Below are 14,348 nucleotides of genomic sequence, written 5' to 3'. Positions count from 1 at the left end.
CACTTTAGCACACAATTTATCCAAACACAGTGTTCTCTTTATTTTGTTGCATATCAATATATCAAATCATTAAGAGATGGCATGAAGGCCATAAAAATACTATTAAAATCTTGTTGATTTTTTTAAAGCATATTAAGACACTAATTTCAGCCTGGGATCTCTCAGGAGGATCAAAATTACATACCCTATGATGTCTGTTTTTTACATATGATGTGGAATGGAGTGAGGGGACAGCATGTGAGGACTAGATGTGAAGAAAAAATAGTAGCATGAGCAGAGATAGATCAGTATCAACATTTTTTGTATCTCTACTGAAATGATGTACTGGAAAAAAAAAAAACCACTAGTTCCAAGACTGGGCTCATCATGTTAGTGCACTTCAAATCACTACTAGATGAGAAACAATAGAAATACATGAAGCATTAAAGCATCCTGTGCATTTTGAGCATCCTCAAAAGACCATCTTTTTAAGTTCAAAAAAAAATAATGACTGGCTAGCCCACAAAATTTAATAATATCATCTGTAGTTGCAATATAATTTTAAAATCCAATATCAAGGTACTTAATTATATGAACATTTTATTATCTCGATTTTACAACCAACTAGGAATGCACAGATTTGGAAAGAAAGCAACTTACCTCAGTTATTTTACTTCCTTTCTCTATTGCCTGCATTTTCTGATGGTTCAGTAAGTAAACCATCATTCTATTGTTTTCTAATATTTCAAGGAAAACTGAGCTGTATCTTTTTATTAGTGCTCTGGTTTTAGGCAAAACTTCTCTGAAGTCAGAAGTCAGTACACCACCATTTGGCCTTTTGATAACATGCTGGAGAAAACATGGTCAAAGGAGGGTAAGAAAAAAAATATATAAAGACTTGAAAATGCACATGTGAAAGGGGATTTCAAAATGACAGGATAAAGTACATCCAACATCTATAGTCAAAACAGTCAAAACAGATAATTTCACTTCTCCCTTTGGATCAGTCATGATTGTTTATGCTTCCATTTGCCTTTAAAATCTGTTCTTGGTACTTGTGAAGCTGCTCCATGAATCCAGGATTTGGACAAGCTGCAGGCCTTGCATTTTTCACCAAGGAAAAGGCTCTGGCAAAGCTCAGTCTTTCTGAATTCATTAGAAAACCAATGACTACAGCCGCTGCACGGGAGACTCCTGCATTACAGTGAACCAGCACCACGCCATCCTCCAAGAAAGAAATGAAACATAAGTTGAGATATTCATTAGGTACATTACAAGTGTAAGAAACTTTACATAAAATTCTTGTAAGACTTATTGAAAGCTCCTTGCTGAGCTCAAAGCAAATATTTACACATATAAGTCCAAACAAAGATATAAGCATGAAATTAAGTATTTTTCTACCCAAAAATGCTTTATTATTACCAAATTCGTCAAACTTAATTCATACCACAGAACTAAAACACATCCTATTTCTTCCTGAGGCTTTACAGCAGCCTGTTAATGTAAAAACCAAATGACAGACACCTGGGATACTAAAGTATCTGATCTAATTGGGTGCCAATTTTGAAATAGATTTTATTTGCAATATGGAAAGGAACTTGACAGTATCTTGTTAAAGGTTAAAAACATAGCAAGGCAGCAAACAGCCGGGCACAGAGGCAGATTTTAGAACATCTTGTAGTCCCAGTTGGATGTTTCTTGTGTACTCTGCAGGGAAGATTCTGGGTAACAGGGATCATGCACAGGAACAGAAAAATTAGAAAAGACATCGTGTGATTTGCAACAGATCTCTCCCTTCCCATCACACCACTGGTACAACTATGGACCCTTAACTGGGAACTAGGGTGCAAAATCCAAAACTACTCAACCTCCCATAGACTCACAAATGCTTCTTCTGGGGTTTGAATTCAGCCTCACCCTAAATTATATATAAAATTTATGGGTTTTATTCTACTTAAACATTACCCTCACAACATTTGAGACCTGAATGTCTCTTTTTAGACACTGCAAGCTTTGTTAAGAAATAACAAGCCCAAATTAACACAAAGACAACTAGACAATCTAGCACATCTTAAGCAATGTTTGCAAGGCCCCGGCTTCGTGAGGTTTTCATGTTTGTATGTCACACTATGATCTGGAAAAGCCCCTTTGACACAAAAAGAAACCACCAAACGCTCAGCACTTCCACATTCTGAATGAAAATACTGAAACATGACATGATGTGCTCAGATACTTGAGGCTCAAGAAAACTATTCTAGTTATAAACAGCCTGTTCTGTCTGCCCTTAACAGGCACAAGTTACTTAATGGCAATTTTGCCCAGAGACAAAAAGGTCTTCTAAGCAGCAGGGTTCCTTTCCAGGAACTTAAGAGTTTATGTTACAGATTTGGGAGCAACAATTATCTGGTATTTTAACAGACACACAGACCAGAAAATGGTTCCTGCTCCAAAAATCTTCCAGTTTAAATAACAAGGCAAAGAAGTATGAAATGCAGTATTATTATCCTTGCTGGAGAAATTCCAAGCTGAGACTAGAAGAATGAGGCACAACATTATGACAGAGCTAGGAACCAATCTAAGCTTCTTCATCCCAGCATGGCAAATAATGACACCACCCTTCCTTGCAATGAAAATCACACCTCCTGTGCGCTGCTTGCTAGAAATTGCTCTCTTAATTTTTTTTTCCTTTGTACAGCTCATGCTTTATTTGCTTTTCACATTTAAGTTTGATGTATCTTTTTAAATAACTGCTTTGTTTTACACTGCCAAAAATTATATAGTGAGATCCATGAATCCTGAAAATTATTGAACATTAATGAATCTGGGCCATAATATTAAACCAGCTTTAATACGGAGAATGTTTATCTTTCCTTGCCAAAGTCCATTGTTTATAATTCATACAAAATTTGGTATGTCATTCTTAACTAATTTTGTATTAGCTGTGAATGCAGAATAAAAGTGAGAAACAGATGGCAAACAGGGAATTCATCTCTATTTACCAAGAACTCCTTGCTCTGATGCTGATACTCTTAAGTTTTCCTGCCCAGAAATGGTCTGTGGACTTGCAAGAATCATGTAAGATTCAAGACCAAGTTGGTTTTTTTAAAATTTTTATGTAGAGAGAAACAACATCACCTTTCACCAACAGAAAAGCTGATTATACAATGGTTGTACACAGTGGGCAAAAAGCCTCATCAAGGGAAGAAATTTAAAAGAAGCATAAAGCTTTTTGTGAAGCTAAAGGCTAATGTAATTCCTTATTGATCCATTTTACTTTGCAGTGAAACTGAGACTTTTTCCTTAGGAAAAATAGGTGGAGCAATAAGGAGCGATGTTCATGAAAAAGCAAAGACTCTTCTCTTTGGAAACACAAGATTTCAGAAGTTTTATTATTAGATATTAAACATATTTAAAAAGTATCCCTCATTCACAGTATTATGACTTGACATAGATCACTGAACATGTCATGGAAAACCTGCCTGCCAAGTTGGAGCCTAGAAGAAAAATTGAGCTCTGATCAGTATCAGAATTTGTACCATGCTGTCTAGAGACTTGAGCCATGACAGTTTTAGAAAAGTGAATCCTGTTACAAGTACCCAGCTGGCAATGACTTACAGAACACTGCAGGCTTCACTTGCATCCTCAAATTCACATGCTCTCATACTTCCTTCATGGAGTTAACCATGTTCTAGAAATAATTTCTCATATATCATGTTCTCTCACCAGTGAACACCTCTTCCTCCCCCATTTTAGGAGATGAAACAGTAGTGTCTCTGTGGTTACTTAAACAGAAGAGCACTTCATGACACAATTTATCATAAGCTCTTTTAACACTACTTTGACAAAGCAAATAAAGTAATTCAAACCACCTAGAGATCTGTCTGTATACCACTATCATGTGCTTTTTGAACTGATCCGGGAGAACAACTATTCCACCAATTACCTTCCTTTCATCCACCTCTTCCATCAGAAAACTACTAATGTTGTTGTAAAAGTTTTCCTGTAAACTCCTTAACATACAAACTAGTAACTAAGATATAAACACCAGAGGCAGAAAGCAAAATTGTGCAGTTGTGAATGGCAACTTTCATTTAGACATGAACTGGAAACTGTAATTAGAAACCTTTGAAAGGTCATTTAGTGATAATACGTTATCACATAGCTTGTAAATTATAAATGAGAGAAGGAAAGAACACTGCGACACAAAGACAACTGGGGCAAGATCATCTTTTATCCCAGTCTACATAAACAATGAACCTGATAGATATGATAGAATAACACCCAATAATGTTTGGTTGTTGAGTTATAGTTTAGATACCAAAACAATGGTGGTCATAAATTACACACTAAGCCTGAATTTAACAGCTCTGAGTTGGGCGTGTTCCTGGCTACAGATAACTGCCAAGCAACCCCAAAAGGGTCTTTCAGCCTATTTCCTACGTCACATCCTTTCAGGATTTTGTGAGCAGTTAAATCACTTTTGGCTCCAAGACTACTAACACATTCTCTGATATTCTTGGTAGGTAAGTCGAATCATAGCATCTTCTTTGAGCAACCTGGTCTAGTGGGAGGTGTCCCTGCCCACAGCAGGGGGTTGGAGCTAGATAATCTTTATGGTCCCTTCCAACCCAAACCATTCAACGATTCTATAATGAAATGCACAAGGATGGTGAACAGCTGATGATAAACCACACAGATCTGTAAAATACCTGTTTCTTGCTACTAATTCAGGCTGGTTTCTAATCCAAAACAACATCCCCCATGGATAAATAAATGTTCTTCATTTCGTTCTGTCAGGGGTAGTGACTTGGATTTAAGATGCAATTGTGTAATCTGAAGTCAAGCCCTGGTCCAACCGTTTTAAAGAAACATTTCTCTAAAACTCAAGACAGTAATTCTGAAAAAGCAGTGCTGGAGGGAATGAGAATCAACAGCAATGCCATGTCTCTAGGAATGCTTAGAAATTACTTGGATTTTCTACTTAAAATTTAAAAATACTTTTAAAATTTTAAAAATACTTTTAAACTATTCATTTAGTACCATATTTTCTTTTAACAAAAGCTGTTTCAGTTCTTACGTAGTGTTATAAATAATCTACACAGGACAATTATTAACATTAATTATTGATAGACTGTACCTGGATCTTGGCTTTCTCAATAAACTCAAAACATTCTGGGAAATAGGAGGTAATATCAGTTTCTGGGAGGTCCAGAATGGAAATGGTCTTGTATATAAAGTCATTGAGGAAGGCATTTTGGACTCCGTATGCCACATTTAGAATGTGAGTGACCTAAGTCAAAAAAATAAAAGAAGAAAAAAAGAAAAAGGCATTTTCTGAATATAGCAAGCAAAGCGAGCAGTAACAAAGGTGAATGAATCTTTAGGCATACACAGACTCCACATTACACTGATGCAATGTTCAGTTTTACATACATATGCTGTCTATGGTTTGCTTTTCTCCAAGCAAAGATTCAAAGTGTGCTAAAACATACTGTGATAAATCTTAGGGTTTTTCTGAGAGAAATTAAAAGATCAGTGCTCAAATACCCACTAAAAATGGATTTTCAACAGAAAAGGGAGTTTTCATCACAAGGTTGGAAAATAAAAGAGAAAGCAATAGGAATGAGAGCACAGACCACCCAACAATCACCCAAATTTCAAGCCTGCTCTAACCCATCAGCTTAATGCTCCTTCTGGTTAGTTACCAGAAACACTTGCTGAGGCAGAAGGATTTCAGAGTAAACTATACCTGTTCTTGGCAGGTGACACCACCTCTGGCCTCCTGCCATCTCTGCTCTGTCCAGGTTACAGCCAGGCTGTGGGTTATTTATAAAGTTACAGTAAAATGACATTTAGATGGCACCAGATGCCAACCTGGTGTATGCCCTGTCTTGCAGAACCACCACTGCCCAAAGGCCTTATCACCCCATTATTGCAGTAGAGAAGAGTAAAAAGACAAAATTTTGGGACAGACTTAGAGAAGCTGCTTTGTTTTCCTAGTTTTGTCAATCCACATAAGGCAAGAGGGAATGGTGCTGCTTAGTGTCTGAAGTGGAAATTCCTATAGCAGTGTAGGAATCTGTTCCACTAAACAGCCCTAAACAATCATCACTCTTGCAGGGAAGCAAGATTCTTTTCAATAGTACCTAGCAACAGGATGATGAGCGATTGGAATAAACCAAAATGTAACAAGTTCCACCTCAGCATGAGGAAGAATTTCTTTAGATTGAGGGTGGCCAAGCACTGGAACAGGTGCCCAGGAAGGTCACAGAGTCTCCCTGTCTGGAGACATTCCAAACCCACCTGGACACGTTCCTGTGTCACGTGCTCTGGGTGACCCTGCCTTGGCAGGGGGTTTGGACTAGATAATCTCCAGAAGTCCCTTGGAAGATTCTGGGATGCTCTGAAAGCATTTCAGCTTCTCGTGAAGCCAACAGAAACCCATCCACCTGCAAACGGAGCAGCCTTTTGAAAATGCAAGTGGAATACAGTTTTCCTCAGATTCGCTAGAGACTATTTTAGTATTTTTAATTTACAGGAGACGCACTTAATTTACGCGAGATGCATTTGTACGCCCACGTTTTGTAACGTTACCTTGTGCTTCCTCATCGTCTCCAGGTCGTGGGCAGCATCCTGCGACCCTGCGGAGAGAGACAGAGCGTGCCCGTAGCTGCGCCGAGCCCCTGCCCGGCCGGCGCACCGCGACCCCCTCTCCCACCCCACTCACCCAGCAGCAGCCAGGGCTTCACCACGCCGACCTGCAGGTCGGCGCTGAGGTCCTGCACGAAGCCGCCGCCGGGCGCCGCCTCCTCCTCCTCCTCCATGTGCAGGCAGGCGCCGCGCCACGTCTCGATGATCCTGCGGCCGGTCAGCGTCGTCACGCGGGTGCGCTGCTTGCGCAGGTTGGCCCTGGAGAAGCTGCGGATCTCCTGGGCGAGGGAGTGCATGGCCCCTGCGACTGCCGGCAGCGCTGCGCGCCGGCCGCGCCGCGCCGGCCGCCGGTGACGCGGCCCCGGGGGCGGTGCCGCGGTGCCTCGGCCCCCCCGGCCCGTCCCGGCGTAACCGAAGGAGCCTTGAAATAGAAAAGCCAGCGCTCCCGGGGCCCTGCTGCTTTGGAGAACAGGCCGTGCAGCAGCGCCTCTCTGGCTCTAATTGGGACCTGCTTGTAGGCAAGCGTGGGGAAACGTTGTAAGGAGCTAAATGGAAAATATTGGAGTTAAATCTATATATGTTTGGTTTATTTTTTCCAAAAAGGCAAAAGGAAGAAAAGGGAGGTAAGGTGAGGCTGCTTCCCCTTTATTCCCAAACGTAATGCCCATGTTTTCATGTATTCTCTGTAGTTTACCATTTGCAATGTTCCACAGCTGGTCATAGAATCACAGCATGGCTTGGGTTGGAAGGGACCTTAAAGACCATCTCATTCCAAACCCCTGCCATGTGTATGGACACCTTCCATATGTCATCTTAAAAGCGACTCTTCTCCCACCAGTTCCCTGTCACACAGCTTCAGAGGATGGTAGCCCACCCTGCAAGAGAACACATGAGGTGCCTCAGTCCTGGAATGACCTCGTATCAATCCCCACAGCTGCCTCAGAGCTGGGGATTGGCCATCTCTTCAGAAATGAAGGTTTGGGGGCATCCCAGCCTCCACTGCTGCTGTCGATAGTCAGTCAGCTGGAGGAAGAAACTGGAAAAAGTCGTCAGATCCAGGGTGCAAATCACAGAGCAGCTGGCAGGACATGATGGGAGCAGCCAGCACAGCAAGAAGAGAACACAGAGTACTGTGTCCTCTTCCTGGGCCACAGGGCAAAGGGACTGTCTTGCAGAATCACATGAATTGGCAGCTCTGAGCAGGGCTGTGAGGGTCCAACACCAGGGTTTTCCATGAGGAGTGTGTGTTCAGCCCTGGTGAGAACACAGGTTCCAGGGATCTCTTGGGACTGTGTCCATGTCCTAGCACCAGCACCTGTGTGGACCAGGTCATTCCAAGCAGCACTTCGAGAGATGGGGAATCCACAGCTTCTCTGGGCAACCTGTTCCAGGGCCTCACCACCCCCACAGTAAAGAATTTCTTCCAGATATCTAGTTCCCTCTTTCATTTTGAACCTCTTCCTTCTTGTCCTATCACTGAGGTTCCTGATGAAGAATCCCTCTTCCTTGTAGATCCCTTTAGATAATGGAAGCCTACATAAACGTGTGAAACATTTGCTTGCAAAGTGAGCTGGTAATACTGTTGACTTAAATTCTGCCAGAAATACATTTCAATTTGCTAACAGTCCTCCGTGCTGGCTTATAAGAATAAGGACATACTACTAGAGTACTTCTTCCTCTTGTATTATTCCTCAAACTTACGTTGGAGGGATACGATGACTTTGAGAAGATCCTCCTGATAGTCCCCCAGAATGCAGCACAGACCAAAGGCAGCCATGTAAAGAGGTCTACAAATGCCTTGGCAATTTGAGAAGCAGAGAATACTATTAGGAACTGCAATTAACTGTTAATTATTTCTGGGAATGCCAGAGGCAGTTTTCTAACAGGAATGGGATATAAAATCAAGGTAATCTAAAAAAGGCAGAAACTCCCACATGCTATCTGCAGCTGATGGGGTGGTAGGACACGTGGACAGCAGCACTGCAGCTGAGCCAGCCAACGGGTGTCCTCTTTCTGTTAATTTCTGTTAGGCCTCGGTTTGGTTTGGGTCGTATCCGGTGAAAATTAAGGATATAAAGAGGAGTTGGTTTCTGGCAGTAAAGGGATCTTCTTCGGAAGTACAGGGTCTTTGTTCCCCATGGCTACAAGTGGACTGTGCTTCTTAGCAGTTATCTTCAAACTATAATGATGCAGAAGTTGATTAATTTGTTTTTTTGTTAAGGTCTTATCAGTTATTTTGGTGAAGTTGATCAGAAAGGAAGCAATGGAGAGCTTTAGGTCTGTGGCCCAAGCCAGCAATTACATAGAATTTCAGAGCTGTTTTCAAGCTGCATTGGCTCACTATGGCTGCCTCTGTGAAAGACAAGGATATTAGGGTATCTTGCAAGAATGCAGAGAGCCTTGAAAGGGTTAAAAGCATTGTGCCTAGGCATACTTGGGCAAGAATAAGAAGCATTGTAACCAATATTTCTATATTTCATATTCATCTGTTTCTATATTCATCTAGCTTCTGCTAGATGAGACTTGGCAAGGAATAGGGAACAAAACTTGTGAAAAATGAAGGACAAAGCTTGCAAAAACCAGTGATGAAATCAATAAAACAGCTAACTAAAGACTGCACATGCCTAGAGGAGAAAGGTGAAAAGGGCACGGCGATGAAGCCTGATGAAGCCTTCATCAGGAGACCACTGAGGAAGACTCGGAGCCTTCCTCAGTGCCACCAGCAGGATGCGCTGTGTCTGCGCCTCACATATGCTAATGATAGCGAGGCGTTTTAGGAAATAACTTGCATGACTGTGGGAAATGGATTTATAGAAAATTCTCAAAACCTAGCAGAAAGCTCACATAGCATGCATCTGTATGCAAACCTTGAGATAAGAAATGCTGACTTAGAAATGCCAGAGAATAGGACAGACATTGTTGAGAGAGAAATAGAACTAGAAACAAGTTTCAAAGGATGCACTTGCAAATAAGACTAGATACTTTAGAGAAATAGAACTATGAAAGATGCATTGCAGTAAGACCTACGAGGGGTAATTTTAGATGATTAAGGCATTTACAACATAGTGTAGCAAAAGCTGATAGACCAAGAAACGCCTACAGTGTATTGTAATTAAGAAACAGTTGTAATTAAGAAATATTGTAATTAAGAATAGTTTTTTCCCTAGAAAACCCTTTTCTAAGGAAAACTATGAATGTGCATGAATGTAGCCATATATTGTGGCTTGCTGTGTGCCTGGGTGTGCGCTGTTAGGAGCGGTGATCTCTGCGTGCCCGGTGCACTAAGTAGAGCTAATACCAGTTCCTTGGATTCTTGGACTTTGTCTTGGAAGTGTCTCTTGGCCCGGTTTGGGGTGATTCAGCCTCGTGTCAGGACATTTGCAAGGCCTTAGCAAAATTAGCTTGCAGACAAGGCCAGCATTCTCCCCTTAGAGTAACCAGGTGCTTTGCAGCCAGCTTCTGGCCCATATGAGTATGGGGTGTGCTGTGTGCGCATTTGCAAGACTAAGACAAATCTGTAAGACACTCGCAATTAAACTTAATAAGACAACTAGACGTTGCTCCTTGATCTCAGAGGAGGAAGATGCAGTACGTGCGGATGCAGAAAGGCGGCTGACTGCGCAGTAATGGATTCATTTTGTGCTAGGGATGTTATAACTGCATTAAACACCAGGGGTCCCTACTGGACAAAAAAAAAAAAAAAAATCTGTGCTGCTCTTTTCTCTCTGAAATCCAAACACACTGCGGATGTTTATATGCACAATTATTATCTTATTATTTAGTGTGTCCATTTGTGTCATAAGCATTAGATCTAGCTTGAATATTCATAGACACTCTTTCTTATAAAGCAGGCATTCCCATGATGATGTCAAGTTGTTAATACTGTTCATTACAGGATAGAAGAGAAGATAATTGTGAATTAGCGTTTTAAACTGGGATTTCAGTTCACAGATTATTTCCTATATTCATCTTGCATGCTTTGCTGACAGTAGAAGACTTCTTTAAAGGTGTGGCAGGAACTGGATGCTTTCTCTACTTCCTTGGCTGAAAGTATTTATGGTATTTCTGGATCCTCAGGTTTTGAATAAGTTACATATCAATGCAAATGCAGTAGTTAAAAGTAATTTTTAATGTTATGATTCTTCTGTTTTGTCTCTCAAGAAATTCAGCAGAACCTGTTCTATGGGTGTAAACTAAGAAATGTGTACTGTAATTACTAGTTATTACAAAAAGCAGCTTGTACATATTCAAAGAGCCCATATGGCAGTAGTACATCATCTCTCTGCTGTATCTATTTCCTTCCACTATTATTTTTGTCTAGGTACTGCCTGTACTTATTGATGCAAAAGAGCTGGCTTCCATCTGAAAAGTGATAACCAGACATTCCAGATAGCTGACTTTGAAAAACCAGCCTTGAACTCTGAAAAATGCATATGTTAGAGGGTTGAGCTAGATTGTAAGATGCACTGAAAATTGACAGTTGATTCTTAAGCTGGTAATTTAACTGAAGTGGAGAACTGAACCCTAATTAATGCACTAATTACATCACATTTCAGCCTGCATTTACCAGATGACTTTGAGGAGTAAGAGAAATGGGAGAGAAAATCAAACTATTGTCAGCTAATATCTAATTCTAATAATGCCTCTGCTTCAGACTCTGTGTTCTGTGGTTGAAAATAACAGAGAAGTTGAAAATAACTCTATGCACCAGTGGGTGACTGGATGACTGTGAATCATGAATGTAGTGTGGTGATGAGAAATGCAAGTGTGACGGTGAAATGCATGAGGAGGTATTTGAAACAGAGAGAGGGAAATAATAATGCCATTGTGTGAAGTTCTAATAAGCCTTTTTGGAAGTGCATTGTGCTATTTGGGGATGACGGTATTCAGGAGAGTTGATCTCATACTTGAAACAAGTGCAAAGAATAGTTTAAAGCTTAAATTGCACAGCATATGTCAGACTCTCATCAAAGCACTCTGGTTCATGGACCCCTTGGGACAGGCAGCTCCTGCCCATGATGAGGGAGTAGCCTCCTGCAGGGGGACTATTTCACCACCATTTGTGCCAAAACACACATAAACCCTTCTGAGTGTACCTGCTTCATGCATCCCAGGATGCTGTCTCCTACACAGCCTGGAGGCCCTTAGCTGGAGCAGAATCTTGGTTTCAGCTTTGCAAAGCTGTCAAGACATGATGCCTACTCCTATAGGCACTCAGGGTGTGGTGATTGGCAGTGGGGCTGTGCTGTGGCACACAGTGTGTGGTGATTGGCAGTGGGGCTGTGCTGTGGCACACAGTTTGTGGTGATTGGGAGTGGAGCCATGGCCCAGCCTCATCCCCAGTGGGTACAGCTGTGCAGGACAGGTGAATGATATTGGAGGTAACGAGCCATGGAGTGCCCAGGTGCACTGAGCAACCACCAAAGGGAGCAGAGGGCACACAGGGGCACTGCATGAACAGGAGGGGTAGAAAAGGCTGGGCTGAAGGACAAGAAGGGCAGACCCTTGCAGCCTTGTGAAGTGTCCTGGTGTTACTCTGTGTGGGCAGATGCCTGAAGCCCTCTGAAGAGGTAAGGTGTTACTGTGTATGGGTTGAAGCTTTGTGAAGTTGTGTGGTGATACTCTGTGTATGGTGGCTGTCTCACCTGCTGTATGTGCTGTGGCATATGCTGTGACAAACTCCTGCTGGCTTTTATCCTTTCTGAAGCAGTTAGGAGTCACAAGCTCAGGCTAATTCACACGCTGAGCAACAGGGTGAGATAGTATGTGGGAGGATGGCTGGAGTATGACCTGCTCTTATTTCCCTTCAGTGGCATATATCTGTGTTCCATGCCATTACCTTCATGTGGAGAGGTTTTACCTGAGATACAACCACTCCTTTGTTCTCATCAGTTTGTTTTTCCTCCTTTAGATTTGCCAGTATCTTGTAGGGAAGGAATATTCTGGAAGAAAAGTAGAGTCTCAGCAATGCTGATGGAGCATGATTGGTCCTCTTTTCCAGCCTGGTTGTGTACCTTTGCCCCACATCTGAGTGAGGATGCAGCTATTAGCTCCTCTGTTCTCATGTCCAGTAACATGCCTGGGAAATCTATTGTAAGTGGAAGACTGGAAAGTGAGACTTCAGAAAGCTGGTGGAGTGCAGACAAAGTCTTGAAATGTTATTTTATGAGGAAGAATGAATTTGTAGCAAGGCCTGTTCCAGCACTTAATATAGTGAGGGGTGAAAAGTCCACAAGGATTCTCAGTTTTGCATACTGAGCTCATTGCTGAGGTGAATTGTGAAGGCCTAAGGAATTTTAAGTTTGCCAATGATTGAGGGTTTTTCCTAGGAAGGCAGGGCAGAATAAGTATATAGCATTTTAAATGTGTTGCTGTAGTAGTTGGACTAAATGGGAAGCAGGACACATGCTGAAGGCTGTGTACAGAAAGTTAACAGGGCACTCCTCCACAAAGTGCTGCAGTTACACACATACTGTGACCTGGTTGTTAGTGAGCCAAGCTTTGCTGGAAGGCGTTAGTTTGTTCTGAATTTCTGGATCTGCTAGTTTGTAACACATTGGAAGTGCTAGACCCTATTGGCTAAACAACGTACAGTTACTTGTGTGTGTGAGTTGGGTGAAGCCAGAGGTGGTGGGAGTCATCTGTACATGTTTTTGTGCTTTGTTTCTTCATAACTGTGGTGCTCATGTACTGCTGCAGAGGGTTTTCCACTGTAAGGGGAAGTATATATCCTAAGCATTTATGTATCCTCTCTTCCTGTATTCCTTTGGCATCCAAATCAAAGCATCCATTAAAGCCATGCTGCATCCTTCTTGACCAGCTTTATCTATGCAGTGTGTTAGGTAAGAGCAGCTGTATCTTGGTCAAGCCCAGAATCACAGCCAGCTCCTCAATTCTTTGGAGGTTGGGGGACTGTGTTGGTGATCTAATGCTGATAAATTGCAATATGGAAACCCAGTCTGCTAAAGACTGTGAAGAGAGGCCCAATGATTGCTCTCATTAATAGTCTGTGAACCTTCAAACACTGCCTTTTATCCCTGGCCTGAAGGATAGGCAGCTGCTTTGTTTAATATTTTATTTCAAGCAGCATAATTTGCTGGTTTCTATAAAGCTATCCTGAGCCAGTGGTGTTTCCACTGGTGTATCTTCTCATATTGCTGCAGGGAAATTTCCCCAGAAGCAAAGGCATGGCCCTACAAACACCAGAGCATTCCCCTCTGCTCTCGCCATACTTTGTGAGCAATCCATATGAACGAGCAGACAGATTCACTGATCTAAAGATGTGCGCTTTTATAGCGTGTCAGGGATTGTGCTTAATGAAGAGCACTGAGGAACAGGGTAGAATGCCAAGCTGAAATATTTAGTAGCCAAAGGGAGTACCCCTGGGGACTGGTATGGGGAAGATCTGGCAGTACTCGTGTCTGTGTTACATAACTAGGATTTGAATTTCACTCCCACTTGTGCCCAGGTTTCTGTTCTCCAGGTGGACTTGAGCTTGCTTCTCTGCAGTCATGTGTTAGCAAAAGTAGACAAAGATATATATATATATACATACACATATATATATATATGTATGTTGTTCATGTAGCTTGGTGTAAAACCGAGTATGTCAGCTCTGTAGGAGTTAGGCAAAGTTAATAATGGAAAGGAACAATATCAAAAGACTACAAGAACTTTTTAACAAAAATGCATGTTTGAAACACGCTCCATTCACGATG

General features: G+C 41.8%; 1 protein-coding gene across 1 annotated transcript; it reads right to left on the bottom strand.

The window, feature by feature from the left end:
- Positions 1 to 15: 15 nt before the first annotated feature.
- Positions 16 to 6,979, bottom strand: DUSP19 (dual specificity phosphatase 19). Its single transcript, XM_053947682.1, has 4 exons — positions 6,707 to 6,979; positions 6,574 to 6,620; positions 5,117 to 5,269; positions 16 to 1,204 (listed from the first exon to the last, which is right to left on the bottom strand). Exons 1-4 carry the CDS (start codon positions 6,924 to 6,926, stop codon positions 983 to 985), a joined length of 642 nt encoding a protein of 213 aa, XP_053803657.1. The 5' UTR covers positions 6,927 to 6,979; the 3' UTR covers positions 16 to 982.
- Positions 6,980 to 14,348: the final 7,369 nt, after the last annotated feature.

This window comes from Vidua chalybeata, chromosome 7 (assembly GCF_026979565.1).
Source record: "Vidua chalybeata isolate OUT-0048 chromosome 7, bVidCha1 merged haplotype, whole genome shotgun sequence".
Taxonomy (NCBI): domain Eukaryota; kingdom Metazoa; phylum Chordata; class Aves; order Passeriformes; family Viduidae; genus Vidua; species Vidua chalybeata.
The sequence above is the reverse complement of the archived record's forward strand: the minus strand, read 5'-3'. Positions and strand labels throughout refer to the sequence as shown.